This window comes from Macrobrachium nipponense, chromosome 24, assembly GCF_015104395.2.
Source record: "Macrobrachium nipponense isolate FS-2020 chromosome 24, ASM1510439v2, whole genome shotgun sequence".
Taxonomy (NCBI): Eukaryota; Metazoa; Arthropoda; class Malacostraca; order Decapoda; family Palaemonidae; genus Macrobrachium; species Macrobrachium nipponense.
Window position 1 is genome coordinate 24,355,381 of NC_061091.1, and position 19,899 is coordinate 24,375,279.

General features: G+C 44.9%; 1 protein-coding gene and 1 long non-coding RNA gene across 3 annotated transcripts in view; both read left to right on the forward strand.

Annotated features, from left to right (window-relative positions):
* Positions 1-7,139, forward strand: part of LOC135205550 (uncharacterized protein C2orf42-like) — a 47,125-nt gene extending 39,986 nt beyond the window's left edge. Inside the window, exon 5 of the mRNA XM_064236311.1 lies at positions 6,954-7,139. Coding sequence (XP_064092381.1) covers positions 6,954-7,139 — 186 coding nt within the window. The remainder of the gene's footprint in view (positions 1-6,953) is intronic.
* LOC135205523 (uncharacterized) overlaps positions 1-19,899 on the forward strand; it is a 236,147-nt gene that overhangs the window by 85,582 nt on the left and 130,666 nt on the right. The window lies entirely within an intron of this gene.

Genomic DNA, 19,899 nt, shown 5'->3' on the forward strand with positions numbered 1-19,899 from the left:
TCGCTTGTATGGCACTGTGAATGACAGACTAAAAAATACAAGTCTATAAATGATCTTACATTGAATCAAGTTTGAGATATACACTATTTTGGACTGTTTTACAATAAATAAACTTATAAAGGAATGTTATTGTTAAAAAACATTATCTAGAAATGTTATGGTTAAAAAAGAATGTTTAGATTGATTCATGGACAACTTTTCCATAGTTTTCACAGCACTGTGAATGACAAATTGTGAAAAAAAGCCTTGAAAACAAATGTGAAAATAACATATAATAAACAATAATTGTTCCCCATTAAAATATCCCATTTGTTCCTACACAATATACAAACCCTCGGTCCTTAACACGAGGAATTACTTTCAGCATAGGCTCGAATTACAGCCATTAAATTCTTGAACAAGGTGGTTAGGCAGTAACTACTGTCTGGTAGGCCGGTAGGCCTGCCTGCCCGGATGTAAACACTCCACTTTGCTTTCAGCCGTCTTCCGATGAAGACATGTTTGTCAGCTCTTGCTGACTAGCCCTTAATGATTTTCCCAGTGGGATATTTAATTTTTTATTTTTTATTTAGAGTAAATATGTATATACTGTGTTTGATATTAACAATTAATTGACTTTAGTATATGGAAACCCACTTTTGTGATAGCCTTGATAGCCACCAGTTTCTACTTTGTGGCTAAGTGTGTTGGCAGCAAGGGTATGCCAACATCTTTATTAGTACATATTTCACCCTTTAATGTTAGGATGAGACATGTATTCATCCGGAATTTATACTTATGCTTTGGAAATTACCGAGGGGAACTTCGGATGTTTGCCCTTTGTTTCTACTGGTAATTCCTCTTCTCCTTCGTCCTTTCACTAGCTATCGGACAAAGATAGAAGAGGGGGCCCCGTGTGGTGTTGGTGTTTGGGGGATCTCCTCTCATTTCGAAGGGTGGTGCCCTTGGATGCGAGAGGAGTCTCCTTAGTATTTTAAATCATATTTTCTTTCTTTTACAGGCTAACAGTGGTGATAGTCATTACACCAGTAGGTGGTTGGATATCTCTTTGTGTTGGTTATCCTAACCTTGGAATTGTACCTGTGACTCATAGCATGCTGTTTGATATTGGTCCTCAAGTGTGTGTACTGTTCCTCTGCTGGAAATCATATTCATTTACCACTGCTATCCTGAAGTTTCGTCACTGGACAAAGCCTTCGCCGCTGCCCCGTGATTATTAACTCTATTCCTGCTGCAAATATACCTCATCCTGTAGAAGACGTCTTGCAGAATTTGGAGAAGTCGAAGAGGAAGAGAGCTTGTGAAGTGTCGTCATCTTTCTCTTCGGAATCATAATATTTTTCATCAGCCTCCACCCCTTTGACTTCTGAGGCTCCCTGCTGAAGAAGGAGAAGGTAGTCTCCCCCCCCTAAGAAGTCTTGTCACGGGACTTCTAAGGGTCTGTTCAAGGCGGCAGTTGTGTCTTCAGCTGGCTTTCCCATTCCTTTGAGAACAGGAACCGTCACGCTCCCTAGGGCCCAGCGTATCAGGAGCCATAGAAGCACAAACTTCGGTTCGCACTTCTGCTGCTAGTCCTAGAGGTTCTGCCCCTAAGACTAGTTCCGTGTTAGGCGCTCGTTCACGAGTCCCCGAGTGCACATAAATCTTCGGATTCGTGTGCATCCGGAGTCGGTGACACTGAGTCCGCTCACTGTTACGACTCGGGCACGGAGTGGAAGAAAGGAGCGAGTCGCTCGAGTGACTTATGCCTTGCGGTGATTGCTCGGTTCTTAGGGTTGATGTGATGGTCCCACAGGACCATGCACACAGAGACCGGTAGGGGTTCCCCACATTCGGTCTTCTTGAGAGGTTTCAGCCTCGACGAGGACTTGGACACGTCTGAGGACAGTGTCGGCTCCATCCAGTCAGGTACACACTCAGCCCCACCCAGACGATGGTCACGTTCACATGACCGACTGGTCTCAGTAGCAGCGAACGTTTTGCCTGTCGTACAAGAGTTTCATAACCCTCCTCGGGAAAGCGTATTCTTCAGATGATAACGCTTTCCTAGGCTCACGTCACAGCCATGACCACAGGTTGATGGCTGCTTGTGACTCGCTTTTCCTGCTAGTTCCGCTAGCAAGGCGAGTGAGAGCATCCAGTCTTCCTCACTTATTCTCTCTACTTCCTATGGCTATGCCGGGAGGGGCGAAGTGAATAGGAGGGATCCTGCAGAATGCTCTCCGTAGGATTCAGCAGTGGGGGACTATGTTCCTTGGGGGACCTTAGGGTCCTATCGGATGTACATCCACATCGTTGAGGAAGGATCTTATGTCAAAACTGGAGACCCATGGCTTTTTCTTTCCACTCTCATTCCAGTCTTAAATACTCGCATTTAGGACTGGTTTTTATGCCTGTTCCTCCTTGATTTCTACAGAAGTCAAGAAGGGGCCCCACCCCAATGATCATTTAACGAAATTCTGGGGTCTCGCCGAGCGCTTAAAATTATTTGGAATTTCTAGTACTCTCCGAGTGTTTTGGTTTTCTACAATCTGCAAACACTTGGGTGAGACGAGAATTCCGGATAATTGTTACTACAATAACCTGGAATCTCACTGAATGCTCAAATTCCTTGGAATTTCTGGCATTCTCAGAGTGTTATGGTTTTTCTGTAATTTCCAAACACTCGGGCGAGACAGACATTCCCGGTAATTGTTATTCTGAAAATTGGGAGTCTTGCTAAGCCATTAACCCTTTAATGCTGATCGGACATATTAAACAGCGATATAAATTGTCTGTTGGGTGCCGATTGGACGTATGGTACGTCGATATAAAAAAGTTTTTTTAAAATTCGCGGAAAAATAGTTATAGGCCTTCTAGGCGAAAACTTTTGAATCACGCGCCTTGGGGGATGCTGGGAGCTCACGGATCAAGGTGTTGTTTTGTTTACAATCATTACCCAGGCGCGCAAACACGAATTTCTTTCTTCTCGCACTAAAAAGTATCAGCGACACATCTCAGAAATTATTTCGTCACTTTGACATAATTTTTGCACCATTTTATATTAGCCGTTACATGGAAAATGTGCTCAATTTCATGTAGAATACAACAAAAAACAACTCATGGTTGCAGCTTTTATTAGTTTTGAAATATTTTCATATAAATAACGATAAGTGCCAAAATTTCAACCTTCGGTTAACTTTGACTCTACCGAAATGGTCGAAAAACGCAATTGTAAGCTAAAACTCTTATGTTCTAGTAAGTGCCAAAATTTCAACCTTCGGTCAACTTTGACTCAACCGAAATGGTAAAAAAACGCTATTGTAAGCTAAAAATCTTACATTCTAGTAATATTCAATTATTTACCTTCATTTTGCAACAAATTGGACGTCTCTAGCACAATATTTTGATTTATGGTGAATTTATGGAAAAAAAACATTTTCCTTATGTCCACGCGGTAACTTCCGAAAAAAATCAGAAATTTTTTTGTCCGATTGTCGTAATGTTTGCACCATTTTAAATTAGCCGTTACATAAAGTTACATAAATAGCGCACATATGAAAATGTGCGCTATTTCATGTAGAATACAACGAAAAACAAACTATGGTTATAGCTTTTATCAGTTTTGAAATATTTTCATATAAATAATGATAAATAGAAAAAATTTGTCCTTCGGTCAACTTTTAAGTCGAAAACTGCAATTGTAAGCTACAACACTTACAGTCTAGTAATATTCAATCAATTACCTTCATTTTGCAACAAACAGGAAGTCTAGCACAATAATTCGATTTATGGTGAATTTTTTAAAACAGCTTTTTTTACGTCCACGCGTTACGAATTCATGCATCATTTTGTGATAATATTTTCTCTGTGTTGCCTTGATCGTTTTACAATGTGTTATATACCAAAATGATCACAATTTAGGGTACAATACAACGAAAAAAATTAACTCGTTAGCTTTAACCGTTTTGCTTACAGCACGATTTGTATACAATTATATCTGACTTTTTTTTGCGCTGTCATATATCCCAATATTTGTATATGATAATGATATTTTTTTTCATTTCTGATGGTTGCATACTAAACTCCAGTCAATGTCAAAAAAAGGAGCCAAAAACAAACTCTTAATCTTGAAAACTAAGCGTGCTGTGATTTTTTGAAAAAAAAAATTTCCGCTTCGGCGCTCACTCGCGAACGCCGCTGGCATACGGGAGACGATTTTTAAAATACCGCTTTGGCATTTAAGGGTTAAATTCCTTGGAATTTTTAGTGTTTGCAGAGTGATTTGGTTTTCTGACATTTCCAAACACTCGGGCAGTGGGCCTTCCCGATAATTATTACAATAATCGGGAGTCTTGCCGAGCGCCTGGATCCCTTGGTTTCGTTGGCTCTTGCCGAGTTCTCGGCTTCATCATATTGCTGAGTACCAGGTCGAGACAAGGCTCGCCCAATTATTGTCATACAAGAGTCGGATTTTTCTCGTCAAGCATGGGAATTCTTACAAATTCTAACCTCGTCAAACACTCACTATTACGAGTGCTTGGATGACGAGACAAGTCTTTACCAGTACAGATGAGTCCGCTCCTCAGTCTGGTTTGGAGTTATGTAGAGCTTGGAACTGCATGCAACACCTTCTGGGTGAATGGTCAAGTACCGTCCTCATGTAGGTCCGAACACGTAGGACAGCAGACACAGAATCCCTCTTATTCTTTTTCTCGATGCCTCAGCCTCAAAGGAGAACAGTTAAGTGGGAAGAAGTGATAGCTCTTTGTTGACGATTACCACTCATAATTATGTAGTGATGATCTGCTCAGCTCACTCAGCTTGGCTCAGCTTGACTAGCCAGCTCTGCCAATCTGAGTGATCGGCTCTAACGAACAAACTCTCTGATCTTGATCGGTGCGGCTCTTTGCCATGACATAGCACCCTCCCTTCCTGTGTTGCAGCAAGCTTTCACGAGGTCATCGTCTTTCATTTTCGTCATCTGACGCCTCTTAACCTCCCTCTTCAAGAGGTTCCACGTCCTAAGAAGAGGAAGGTATTCGCCGCCCCTCAAGAAGTCTCGCTTCAAGACTTCTGAGGGTCTGCATCCTTTCCATGGCGAGGAAGTACAGTGGGGGCCCCGAATTTGCGTTCTACGGATTCACAGGCTCACGGATTTGTGGATTTCTCTCTGGACCATATCTACCCATTATTTTCACAAGAACCTGTCGGTTTCAAAGGTACTGAAGGCAGGGGTTTGGTCCAACCAGACCACCTTCACCTCCTCCTACCTTTGGAATATTGCTCATAGGTCCTTAGATACCTTTACCATGGGACCGTTGGTGGTTGCTCAACAAGTTGTGTAGCTTACCCAGCTCCTCTAACTGGACAAGGTTGCATCTCACCGTATGAATGGGTGTGAAAGAGAGTGTGACTGGCTTCTCTTCCTCCTTCATTCTTCTCTTCCTATGGGCAGAGAGCTGCGGTCATTACATGCTGGAAAGGGCGGTAGATGCAGGTAAGCTACATTACTGAGCTCCATTCTGTTCCCTTTCATTGGGGTATTAGAAGCATATATCTGTCCCTTCCCTAACAAGGGGGGAAGAGGACATTAGCATGAGACAAACCCAATACTTGTATGTGTCATCTTGCTTCCAACTATAAGTTCTTGTTTGCTATTCATAAGAGGCTACACTTGCCTCCCTCTTATTAATTGGTCTAGAGGTCTGGCCATTGGTCGTGCAGTTCTCATACTCCGATCAACTGGACAGAGGCCAGGTTTCCCCCCCTTGCTCTTACGACCAGGCCGGGAACCTTGGTTGGGGCAAACACCAGTCTGTTCACACGACTATCAGATTCCTCCCACCAATCAGTGAGTCTTCCTTATGTAAAGGACTGAGGGTTTGTATTATGTGTAGGAACAAATCACAATTTTTTAAAAGTAAATTGAATTTTTCCTAACTATATAAACCCAAGGTCCTTTACATATATGCCCACCTCATGCCACCCCTTATTCTGTTCCTGGGCCTAAAGCAAAGTGGAATGTTTACATACAGTCGAGCGGGACTCCCAGCTATCGGACAAGCAGTTACTGCCTAACTACCTTGTTATTCTTTAACGACCGATTTCCAGCCTACGCTGAAAGTAATTCCTTATGTAAAGGACCTCAGGTTTGTATAGTTATGAAAAATACAATTTATTACTTTAAAAAATTGATGTGGTGGAAAATACTTTCAGTATCACTTTATTTTTACTGAAGCATTAGATTAGTGGTTCTCAAACTATGGGTCATGCAAGATCTTTCTTGTAACCAAAAATTACTTATGTAATGTATGTTCATCCTACCCCCACATCCTCCTTCCTCCTAGGCCCCACCTAATGGTGCCTTTACTCTGGGTCACAAGGATTGAAATGTTCCAAATAGGGTTGCTCATGAAAAAGTTTGAGAACCACTGCATTAGATCAGTATCATCTTCATCCAACCTCTGAACTTGAACATAGCCAGACTTGCTGGAAGATGGACTAGGCTAGGTAGATCCTGGATTAGCAGGAGCACCTTCCTTCAAAATATTCTTGACTCGTTGAGTTAAGCCATGTTAAATTTTCAATAAGTTATGTATAGCCCATTAAGCCATGTGATTGAAATTCAGATACAATGGCACAAAAGAAGTCAATGATAGATAACTGAGAGGTCCAGGTGGCACAGGCATGGGAAACTATATTAGTTCTGTTTATCAGTTGAAGAACTAATAAACTGGTGAACTTGGCATGCTCTTTTCTTACAAATATGGACTCATATATTGTTGATGGGTTTAGATGAAAAAACATTTATATAATGTGAACTGTATGTTATTGCAATAGTATTAATTTTTTTTCAAGACATTTGTAGATAGAAAAATACATGAAGGGAAGACTAATAGCCTAAAATTTTAGGGAGTTAACTTAGTAATATGATTTTTAGAGCTAGTAAGATATTCCCTTCTGCTTTTCAGTTTCGAAACAAAGAGGATATAGAGTACAAGTATTTTTGTGGATGCCGTGCTTTCAAGATTCAGCCAGCAGCTCGAGATGTTACATTTCGCAAGTGTGTTCATTTATATGCTTGTGTGGTGGCATTTGCGAGTGATCAGCACCTAGCAAATGAATTTTCATATTACGTAAATTTAATTCAAAGGTAATGTACTTATTTAGAAATATATAGTGTACAAAAATTTTATTGGAAAAATTAATGCCATATTTCACAAAAATTTTATTGGAAAAATTAATATATGTCATATTTCACATATAAGTTTTTGCCAGATCTTATTTTCAAATGAAAAGGAAAATACTTTATTCATCATGTGGCTTTCACATAGGGATTTTGCACATAGGGATTTTTATTTGAAACATAATAGTTTGCAGTAGACTTCCTCTTATATCCTTTCCACTGAGAATTGATTACAATAGGTAACCCAAATCCTTCAGACTTGAACAAAAAATAAGAAGAATAGGGGAGGCTAGTGTATTCATAAGGATATTGTTCAGTGCATTGCCAAGTTGTTTCATTGGAAATTTAATTCTCATTTCATAAATTGTAAAAAATATTAGCTTATTTTCAAGTTTTTATAAGCTAATAAATTAAATTGGTACTACTGTACATAGCATAGAGATTTTTACAAGTAAACATATTAAATGCAGTACAGTAATACCTCAATCTTACAAAAGGGTAGGTTCCAGACCCCCTCTCACAAGTCAGATTTTTGCATAAGTTTGGCACAGTCTAAAAATTAATAAATGTAATTTTTAGTCACAACACTTACTAGGACCTTGATCATGCTCCCCAAATATTAAGCTAACTTTTAAAAGAAAACTGAAATTTCATTTAAAAGTTAGTTTAATACATTCCACTTAAAAATAAATAAATGGTTGGTAAAAATATAGTAGTGTGTGAAGACTAATGTACGGGGCTATTTCTCTGTTCTTTCCCGTTTACATCCAATCTATTTTTAGAAGTCTTCCCAGCCTCTTTTTAAAAACTATTCTGTCTCATTGTCTCTATTCGGAAATTCCTTTCCAAGAACAAGCAGTGCTTTTTATTTGGACAAATACAACTCTAAGTCATGTGCCTATGTTTTAGAAAGACATATTTACAGTTCTAGATGGTGAAGGTAGAATTTGATCAATTTAAAATTATCTACCACTAAAAAGAGAGAGAGAGAGAAAGTTGTCCTTACGTAAGAGAGTGAAGTTATTAGGAATTAGTATGGGGAGAGAGAGAGAGAGATTCACTGACTTCCAAATTGGAACACTCACCCACCTGTCACATTAAATTGACATATTTGGCAGTTCTGACTTGAGCTTCTCTTAGAATTAAAACAAAGATGAAGGAAAGATATTTTCATACGCATTTTGTAATTACAGTTATATTATTATTATTATTATTGTTATTATTATTATTAATTTGTTAAAGAGAATGGCAGAATTAAGAGAGTTGATTTTATATATTGTTTTTTCTATTTTTATTACAATTCACTTCTCTGGTTCAGCAATGTTTCTGAGTAACTGACCAATATTCATATTGGGAATTTCTGAAAATAATAAAAATGCCGAAGGTTATCTTTTGTTTTATTAAAACCGGATCTCAGGTTTAGGTCAAGCAGAGGTCAAGATCAGTGAGTGTCAGCATTATTCCAGAATAATACTGGCACTGATCACGACCCCTGCGTGACCTGAACCTGAGATACTGTTTTAATAAAATAAAAGATCACCTTCAGCATTTTTATAATTTTTAGAAATTCCCATTATGAGAATATTGCCCAGTAACTCAGAAACATCGCTGAGCCTGAGAAGCAGATTGTAAGAAAAATAGAAATAAAATCAACTCGCTAAATTCTGCCATTCTCTTTAACAGTATCTGCCTAAAAGAGGGTCTTTTACCAAAATATTATTATTATTATTATTATTGTATGCTGGAAGTAAACCCTCTTTTAAACATGTTTTATTAAAAGTGATTGCTGCCTCAGCTGCATTAATTTTATAAAGGTTCTTCTCTATTTTTCTAATTATTGTTTTTTCATGGTGCTTAAACTGGTGAGCAACGCACCGAAGGTTGACATATCTCAATCAGGTAATAGTAAAAAAAACGATTGGATTTTTATTGGTAAAAAATTCCAGTGGGAGTAGTAAAATTTTTGGGTATATCCCGTAGAGTTTATTGCAAGTAGAATTGATGTTAAATTCTATTCCTTTTATTCTTTTCGTGGGGCTGCAACATTTTGTCTGAATAAACCTCAGACATCCTCTTGGGCAGAGGTGGGTGAAGGACTGAAGTGAGAGGGTGAGTCCGACTGCTTATATTGTGGCGATGCAGCGGGGGGCTTCGTGCCGCTGCCTTTTCATTGGCTAGTGAATGGGGAGCTGCTTTTTGATTGGCTGCCTGGCTGCGGGCTGAAGCCAGCTTCCAAGCACATGCTCAACAGGCGCGCCAATTTTCTCAGCTGCATAGCATCACGCCGGGCTTCATTTTGATTGGTCAAAGGCCGCGTGACGTCACTGCTGGTATTATTCGTGGTATTGATGTCGTCTTCGGTGTTATTTTCCTCTTGAATTGGGGCGTTTTCGGGCAGCGATATGGTGAAGTTTGCCGTTACTGGAGTGTTCCTTCGCATGCAGGTCGGGAGCAAAAAGGCCTCCTGGGTCGTATTCATGGAGGGCTTTTGCTCTTAGATGAGTAACGGCTCCAGAAGGCGCAGACGGCGAGGGTCGGGCGCTTTCCCTATTATCCTGGTGTTGCGGATATTCCACAACACCAGGATAATAGGGAAAGCACCGACCCTCGCCGTCTGCGCCTTCTGGAGGCGTTACTCATCTAGGAGCTAAAGCCCTCCATGAATATGACCCAGGAGGCCTTTTTGCTCCCGACCTGCATGCGAAGGAACACTCCAGTAACGGCAAACTTCACCATATCGCTGCCCGAAAACGCCCCAATTTAAGAGGAAAATAACACCGAAGACGACATCAATACCACGAATAATACCAGCAGTGACATCACGCGGCCTTTGACCAATTAAAATGAAGCCCGGCGTGATGCTATGCAGCTGAGAAGATCGGCGCACCTGTTGACCATGCGCTCGGCAGCTGGCTTCAGCCCGCAGCCAGGCAGCCAATCAAAAAACAGCTCCCCATTCACTAGCCAATGAAAAGGCAGATGCACAAAGCCCCCCGCTGCACTGCCATAATATAAGCAGTCGGACTCACCCTCTCACTTCAGTCCTTCACCCACCTCCGCCCAAGAGGATGTCTGAGGTTTATTCAGACGAAATGTCGCGGCCCCACGAAAAGAGTAAAAGGAATAGAATTTAACATCAATTCTACTTGCAATAAACTCTACGGGATATACCCAAAAATTTGACTACCCCCACTGGAATTTTTTACCAATAAAAATACAATCGTTTTTTTACTATTACCTGATTGAGATATGTCAACCTTCGGTGCGTTGCTCACCAGTTTAAGCAACAATGAAAAAACAATAATTAGAAAAATAGAGAAGAACCTTTATAAAATTAATGCAGCTGAGGCAGCAATCACTTTTAATAAAATATTATTATTATTATTATTATTATTATTATTATTATTATTATTTAGTCTTATTAATCTTATTAATATTTGAAAATATCAATGAACATATTTCTTTAAAATACTATCACATACGAATTTTATTATTACCGTTATATTATTATTTTTATTATTATTATTTGAAAATATTAATAAACATATATACATATACCATGAAAATTCTCTCATCTCAGTAAAAAAAAAAGAAAAAAAGAGAAAATTATTATTTTTATTATTTGATATTATTTAATATACACATAAAAGCTTGAAAACCTATAGATTACATAAAAAATTAAACAAACAATTTTCCAGGGTTTCTTGAGGATATGAAAAGTTTTGCTTTTGTGTTCACGTGTCTGTGAAAAACTCACATATGATAATTAGTTAGGTCCCATTGAAAAATTTGCGCTATTGTTAATTTGCACAACCCGAATCGTGTAAGATTGAGGTATTACTGCATCTTGTTTATCTAGTAGCATATTGCCTTTTTAAAATATGCGTGTACACTTATTCAAAGAAATCATCACTATTTACATAAAAGATAAGATGGGGCATCAAGCTTTAAAGTACTAGTAGATGTTACTGTTACTATTAATGCAGTACAGTAGTCAGTGTTTTGCTGTTATGGAAAATATTAATTTGCTCCTACACAATATACAAACCCTCAGTCCTTTACATTAGGGATTGCTTACGGCGAAACTGGGACACGTCCGTTAAAACTCTTGAACAAGATGGTCAGGTAGTAACTACCATCCAGTAGGCAGGGAGACCCACCTGCCCAGATGTAAACATTCCTGTTTGCTTTTGGTTGTCATGCTGTGCAGATATGTTTTTGTGAGCTCTTGCCAACTGTCATTAAAATTGCTTTTCCCGATGGGATCTTTTCTTCTATTAGTTATCTTTTCTTTTTTCTTCAGGTTGACAGTAAGCTGTCATAAGGCACAGTAGTAGACGGTTGGATATCTCACTGTGTTGGTTATCCTAATCTTCAGGAGTGTCCCTGTGACACTCTAGCTGTGGCACTGCCTCTTGTATGTGTGTAGTTCCCCTGCTGTGTCTTCTGTTAGATTGCTACCGATGCCCTGACGACCAGTCACTGGGCAGCTTCTGCTGTGGCTCTGGCCCCAGCTGCCCTGTGACTCCCGCCATTGCTATTGCTCTTTCCTGCTTTTTCTGAAGACAGGGGAGGTCCCAGGTAACCAGATAGGCCCCTTTTAGCCAAAGAAGAGGGAGGCTGTTTCTCCTGAGCCTAAAAACTCCTCCTGCAGGATTTCTAAAGGGCTGCCTCCTCCTCTCATTGGCTCTTCCCAACCTTCAGGGTCAAGAACCAATATGCATGCCCTTGGGATTTGTGTTTTGGGAGCTGTGGGAATCCGACTTTTGCTTTGCATTCCCGTCACCAGCTCTATGGGTTCTGCTTCTAGACTGGTGCTGTGTTGGGCGCTCATTCGTGGGTTGCTCCGAATCCTAATGTCTAACAAATCGTGAGCATCCACACTGCTTACAGAGAGACCTCTCATCATTCCAAGTCTGGCACAGGGTGAGAGAAAGGGTGAAACATTCATATATTTTGTTCTTCTGTTTCTGCCAGCAGTACCACTAGCACTTGCTGAGTGCTCTCCAGTGCCTGGCAGGTCCCCACCTGTTGTCTTGATTCTGAGGATTTGAACACCTGGGGAGGTGGGAAGGCAGTTTCCTTTGAAAGTTCTATGGAACTTCTTAGGGATTGCCTCTCTCTAAGGAGGCAGTGGCTCTCTAGTTGCCTCTTCCCCCAATCTGTCGAAGTTGTGCTCTCAATCCAATACTTAGGAGTCCGCATCTAAGACTGGTTCTGGGCCTGTTCCTCCTTGATTTTTTTGGAAGTTGAGCACTTGAATTTCCTCAAATTTCAAATGCTCACCGAGTGTTCATGTTCTTTGGAATCACAAGCACTCGGAATACGACAGAGATATCACTCCCTATAATTGTTTTCATACAATCAACTTACTGTCAGATATATACATAGCTAAGACTCCGTTGTCCCCGACAGAAATTCAAATTTCGCGCCATTCGCTACAGGTAGGTCAGGTGATCTACCGGCCTGCCCTGGGCGGCAGGACTAGGAACCATTCCCGTTTTCTATCATATTTTCTCTGTCGCCGGTGGTATCAACATTGTTGTTACTACCTCCTGACTTAGATTCTTATTTCAACCTTTTGATCATCGTTTCTCGGCTTTTTGGTGAAGTATCTGGATCGTGGTTTTTGGCATTCGCTACTGTGGACTGAATTTGGACTTGCTTTTTTATTTTTCTCAGTATGTCTGACTCAAATGTTAGTGTGAGAATGTGTGTGAATGTAGGCTGCAGGGTGAGGATACCGAAGGCTTCGGTTGATCCTCACACTGTATGTCGCAAATGTAGGGGGTTTGAATGTTCTTCTACTAATACCTGTCATGAATGTGAGGGGTTAAATGCAGAAGAATGGAAGACTCTAACTTCTTATTTGAGGAAGTTAGAGAGGGATAGGGTTAGACGTTTGAAGAGTGTGAGTACAAGGCCTATTGAGCCTTTTATTGACTCTATATCTAACCTTGATGATTTTTATTCTCCCTCTGTGTCGAATTCACAAGCTTTACTTTCAGAATCGGCCTCTGAAGTCGCCGATCTGAAGGCTACTATCTATAAGATGAAGTCCAAAATGGCGGTCTTACAAGGTAAGGATAGTGAAAGTGAAGTGTTAAGTGAAGTGAGTGCTCCCAGTGTTGTGGAGGGGGCGTTTGATCGTCTCTGCGACGCTCCCAGGCCTAGACCGCTTCCAAGCTCCCATGCCCAGAGGAGAAGGAAAGTTGAAAGCCTTAAGGAGGTCGTGGGGAATCCCCAACGGTCAGACGTCCCTTCAGCAGGCTCTGTTTCGCTTCAGGCTGCTCAGGGCCGCTTTAGAAAAAGCGGCCTGCGAGAGTGTTTCTCTTCCTCTCCCTCTCCTTCACCTAAACGAGGGTGGAAGGATTCGGACCTTTCCAGGCCACTGAAAAGGCATTTGAGAGAACCTGATTTGAATTCAAGCCCGGAGCACTTCTCAGATGAAGCTCCCTCTTCTATCAAAAAGGCGAAGGTTGCGTCAACGTCTCCCTACATGGACGTAGCGGACCGCTTGCCTTCGAATTCTCCTTCTCCTCCCATTGAAGATGACGTGGGAGAAGCTTCAAGGAAAATTCTTCTTGCTGTCCAAGAACAGCTAGCCTCATTGGTGGGAGTTTTGGCGAGAGATCCTCCTCGTAAGAAGGACGTTTCTCTTCCGATCAAAAAGTCTCGTCCTCTCTCTCCTGCCAAACGCGAGGCATCTTTCAGACATGAAGCTTCGTCTTCCAAACATGCTGAAGAAGTTTTGCTGTCTAGATCAAGATCGAGAGAGCCATATATCAGAGACGTGACGCCAGATAGACGTGAGACGTCTTCCAGGCGCGAGGCGTCATACAGAGCGTCATCTAAGCGCGAGGCGCCAGCCAACGGTTTTTTTGCGCCAGCCAGGACACCAGTTGAGTGCGAGACGTCTTACCAGGCGCGAGGCTGTCATCCAGACGTCAAGGAGTCAGCCAAGCGCGATGCATCAGCCCAGGACGCTCGGCGGACGAGAGGCGTCATCCAAGCGCGAGGCGTCATCCTTTTATGAGGAGAAGCCTAGGCGTTTGGCGCCAGCCAAGAGGGAAGCTTCTCACAAAGCTCAAACTTTGAAGAGGAGTGATTATCATTCCCTTAGTCCCTCTCCTATCTGGAGTTTGTCTCCCCCTCCTGATTTGTCTACGGAGTCTCCTCTAGACCCCGAGTTGGAGGAGAACTCATAAGACAAGAATCGTGGAAGAGAAGGACTGTCAAGCTACAAAGTCTTGACAGCCCTGCTTCTTGAAGAATACGGAGACGCTTTATCCCCTGCCGCTCCTCCTTCTCCGCGCTCTCTGTTCTCGAGCGCAATGGCGAAGAAGTCTTCATCTTTTCTAAGAATGAAACCCACCATTTCTATGAAGAGGGCTCTTCAGTCTTTGAATTCGTGGATGGATTCGAAGAAGGAGCTGGTCAGGACGGTCTTCTGCATGCCCCCAGTGAGACTCGCTGGAAAACGGGGCATTTGGTATCAGACGGGAGAGAATATGGGCCTTTCTCTTCCGTCTTCGGCTGAAGCGGACTTTTCGACATTAGTCGATGCGTCAAGAAGACAAGGATTGAACTCTGCCCGTGTGACTTGGGGCATTTCAGAACTGGATCATCTCCTCAAGGGACTCTTCCATGTATTGGAAGTTTTCAACTTCTTAGATTGGTCCCTTGGGGTGATGTCCAAGAAGGCCCATGATTCAGAAGGACTCGATCCAGAAGTTCTCCTGTGTATTCTGTCGTGTATCGACAAGGCGGTACAAGATGGCTCTTTAGAGATCTCTTTATTTGGAGCGGAACTTCTTAAGAAGAGGACAGTCTTCAATGCTTTTCTGACTAAAGCGGTCTCCCACTCTCAAAGAGCAGCACTGTTGTACTCTCCCTTATCGGACTTTTTGTTTCCTTCTCAGTTAGTGAAAGACATTTCCCGATCATTAACTGAGAAGGCGACTCAAGACCTTCTTACCCAGTCATCAAGGAAGAAGAGACCTGCGACTGTGGTGGAAAAGAAAGGACCGAGTACGTCGGTTCAGCCCTTTCAAGGAGGCCCTACCTCCAGAGCACCCTCAAGAAGGAAGGCTCCTGAGAAGAGAGGTAGGTCTGCCTTCCGTCCCTTTAAAAAGGGTAAATGATGCTTCTCTCCTCCAAACACCAGTAGGTGCCAGGCTCTTAGAATTTGCGGAAGCCTGGGCACGTATAGGCACGGACGTCTCATCTTTGTCCATGATAAGGAGAGGATACCTTATACCTTTCCACGACAGTCCTCCCCTAATGTCAACTCCGCGGGAACTGTCAGCCAAATACAGGGATCCTGTACTGAGGGATACTCTTCGACTAATGGTGGATCAGATGTGGGACAAGAGAGCGATAGAACTAGTACTGGATCAAAACTCCCCGGGGTTTTACAATCGCCTTTTTCTGGTTGCAAAGGCCTCAGGGGGGCTGGAGACCAGTACTGGACGTCAGCTCTCTGAACAAATTTGTTCAGAAGGAGAAGTTCTCCATGGAGACTTCGGCCTCAGTCCTTTCAGCTTTACGCCAAGGAGATTGGATGGTGTCTCTGGATCTCCAGGACGCCTATTTCCACATACCGATTCACCCTTCGTCAAAGAAGTACCTCCGTTTTATGGCGGAGGGAAGGATATTTCAGTTCAGGGCCTTGTGTTTCGGCCTGTCCACAGCTCCTCAGGTCTTCACAAGCCTGATGAAGAATGTGGCAAGGTTTCTTCACCTTAAAGGGGTGAATATCTCTCTGTATCTGGACGACTGGCTCATCAGGGCCAGATCAGAGAGACAGTGTTTGGAGGACCTTATTCTGACCATGAACTTGATCAAGTCGTTGGGATTACTCGTGAACCTTGAGAAGTCGCAGCTGACCCCCAGACAGAACTTAAGTCTATCTGGGGATTCAGATGGATTCTCGGGGTTTTCGAGAATTTCCTTCGCGAGAGAGACTCGCGAGAGGCTTGGAGAAAGTCTCTCTCTTCTTAAGGAAAGAACGGACGTCGGCGAGGGAATGGTTAAGCCTTCTGGGGACCCTTTCCTCGCTTGAACAGTTCTTTCCTCTAGGAAGACTCCATATTCGTCCACTTCAATTCTTTCTCAAGAGGTCTTGGAGTTGGAAGACAGGAAATCTAGCAGACGCCTTTCCCATTCCAGTGGAGATGAAGCCGCACTTGGAATGGTGGTTGCCCCCATTGAAAGAGAACAAGGGAATCTCAATGAAGGTTCAGAGCCCAGACCTAGTGTTATACTCCGACGCGTCGGAGAAAGGTTGGGGAGCAACTTTAGGCCAGAGAGAGGTATCAGGCATCTGGGAAGCAGCACAGGTGTTCTGGCACATAAACTGCAAGGAGCTCTTTGCCGTACATCTGGCTCTAAAGAGACTAGAACCTTTGGTATCGAACCAAGTTGTTCAAGTAAATATGGACAATACCACAGCATTGGCCTACATTCGGAAACAAGGAGGGACCCACTCCTTGTTCCTTTACGAACTGGCAAGAGACCTACTGCTTTGGACTTTCCAGAGGAATATCTCCCTGCTTACGAGATTTATTCAGGGAGTGAGAAATGTAAGGGCGGACAGGCTCAGCAGGAGGAACCAGGTCCTTCACACAGAGTGGACCCTCCACTCAGAAGTGTGTCAGAGTCTCTGGTCTCTTTGGGGGACTCCCCATGTGGATCTCTTCGCCACATTCCTTTCCAAAAGACTGGAGGTATTTTGTTCGGTGATAGAAGATCCCAGAGCTCTGATGGTAGACGCCTTCCTACTAGACTGGTCTCACGTAGACGTCTACGCTTTTCCTCCGTTCAAGATCCTGGGACTAGTTCTGAAGAAATTTGTAGCTTCAGAAGGAACACGGATGACCCTGATAGCCCCCTTTTGGCCAGCACAAGACTGGTTCACAGAGGTGGTGGAGTGGACAGTAGATTTTCTCAGATCCCTCCCAAGAAGGACGGATCTTCTCAAACAACCACACTTGTTCCGACACGGCATACAAACCTTCGGTCCTTTTACAATAGGAAGGTACTAGCGGCAGCTGGATAGGTCGTAAGCTTTCGAACAAGGGGTTCGGTAGTTAACTGCTTGTCCGACAGGCGCGCGCGCGCGCGCGACTGGGAGGTAAACAAATCACTTTTGCTTTCGGCCTCACAGCGAGTGGACGTGTGTGTTCGACGCTCTCTGCCCGCTTCTCCGTCGTTTGCTTGCTTTCTTGAGTATATGGTTGTGTTTGTGTATGAAAGAATTCATTGTAAGTACAATCATTTCTCTCTTTTCATATTAATTGAACTGCAATTAATTAATGATGGAATCTCCTCGCCTCGCTACCCCACGGAGACTATGCCCGGGTACCGAAGGGCGTAAATGCGGGAAGTTCCGCTCTTTCCCGGAGATAAACCCTCATTTTTGTGTGCTCGGTGTCGGGGGCGCGAATGCTCCCGAGCCGAGCCTTGTAATGTGTTTATTAATTGGTCGGAGGCGCAGTGGATTTTGTATGAGGGCAGGAGGAAGCGAAGGCCTGCAAAGGAGTCGTCGGAAAGTCTCCCGCGACTCCTTTGGTGACGGACACTTCGTCTTCTTTCCTGCCGCCCCGCTCAACTTCCACGTCTCGCGCCTTCCCTTCGGGGGGGGGTTTGGGGGGGTTTCTAGGTCCTTCTCCTCTCCTGACTTGTCGAGTGTGGAGGAGGGCACTAGATACCCTGACGTCGAGTTGTACTCTGGGTCCTCTATCCGTTCGTCTTCGCGCAGAACGGATAGAGGATCCCCCTAATCACCCGACTTTTGCCTCCTCAGGTGCGGTTGCCGCGAAGGATGACCTCGGACAGGTGTGGGCATCGTTGGGGCTGCAGGGCGTGCCGAGTGTCCAGGGGCTGCTCTAACATCTCGCTGGCTCTGTGGCGGTCACCCATGCAACGGTCACGACCACCACCACGACCATTACAACACCCGGCTACGCTTCACCTCCTCACCTGGTGTACACCCAGCACGCGGTCTCTGTGACACCCACTACATCGGTGCAGGGGCCAGTCGCCGTAACTCGGGGGAGTGTGATGCCGCCGCCTGTGTTTGCCGTGCTGCCGCGACCGGACTTCGTGTGCCCGAAGAGCTCGCCCCCCCCTGGACCTCCCACCGGTACCTAGGATGTCTGTGCCGCTGGTCCGCCCATCTAGACCGCCTACACAGTCTGCCGTACCTTGCCGTACCTGCCCCAGCTGCTGTCCACGGACGTGACGTGGACCACTGCTGCCGTTCCTGTACCTGCTCCTGCGGTTTTCTGCCGTTCCTGTGATGCCTGCACCTGCTGATGTTGTTCCTGTTCCTGGCGCCGCTGCTCCCGATGCTGATCTGTTCGGACAGGTGCGTCCGGGCCCTGTTGCTTCGGCAGCAGCAGCCCCGGCTCCGCTCTGGATGACAGATCTGACGTCGGTCCTGAGAAGGTTGACGAAGAAGAAGAAGAGGAGGAAGGTGTCGTCGTCGTCTCGTCGTCTTCATCGTCTTCTTCGTCTTCGTCGTCGTCTGCCGCCTCTTCCTTCCCCTTCGTCTTCTAAGGCTCCCCTGCCGAAGAAGAAGAAGGTCGCCTCCCCCCCCCTAAGAAGTCTCCTTCGGGAACTTCTAAGGGCCCGTCTCGCTCTGGTGAGACGGGGGGTTCTTCCGCTGGCGTCACCCAGCTCCTTCGGGGGCAGGACCCGTCTCTTCTTCCGCAAGGAAGAAGACTACGGGGACCAGAGGAGTGCCGGCTAACACCGGCACTTCCTCACCTGCTGTCAGTGGTTCGGCCACAGCAGCAGGGTCCGTCTCGGCCTCTCGTTCGCGAGAGGTACCGAGTGTACGGTCGCTTACCAGCGACCGTGCAGCCAGGAACCAGACCTCTGAGTTCGCTCAGCGTCAGGTTCACGGCACGGAGCGGAAGACTGGTGACAGCCGCTCACGCGACTCTCACCAGACCAGCTCTCGCTCTCGCGGCGAGCAGCTGGCTACCCGGGCGGACGTGACGGTCCATGGACCGGCCACACGGGCTGAGGCGGGGAAGAGGTCCCCCCGTTCGCCTGGCACCAGCCACGGCTGGTACCAGGGAACTGACGCACCGTGAGGATATGCACCGATCTCACCGTGACAGTGGAGCTCGCCGGTCGCCTGACCGTCACTCTCATAGAGAGCGATCGGGTACGGCGACCAGCACCAGCTCCTCTGACACACGAGACCAGAGCCGCTGTTCTCGGTCCAGCCGTTCTCCACAGCGAGACGGCTCGACTAGGGTCTGCAGCTCGATCGCCACCGCGGGTTGGCGATCGCTTGCAGTCTTCCAAGCCCGCTGGTTCTGCCAGCGAGCGAGGAGGGAGCGTCAGGTCTGCCTCTTCCATACCTTCAACCTCCTCGGATTACACCGGGAGGGGCGAGGTATTGAGGAGTGATCGTGAGGGTGCGCCCCTCAGGATCCCACCACGGCGTCGTACGTACCAGGCACGGTTTCTCGGACCAGCCAGGTCGTACGCACAGGTGGTTGGAGCAGACCGAGAAGGGTCTGTCGCTGTTCCTCTCCTTGAGGGAGGAGGGTCTCGGGAGTTGCTCCTGTTGAGGGACTGGACGGTCCGACTCCGCAGGAAGCAGTCACTCCTGAGATCCAGAGGAACTTTGCGAGGTTATTACGCTGATTCGTCAGCACAACGACCTCACGGAAGGATCGCTGCTCCCACCATCCGAGCCCACGTCCTGGCTC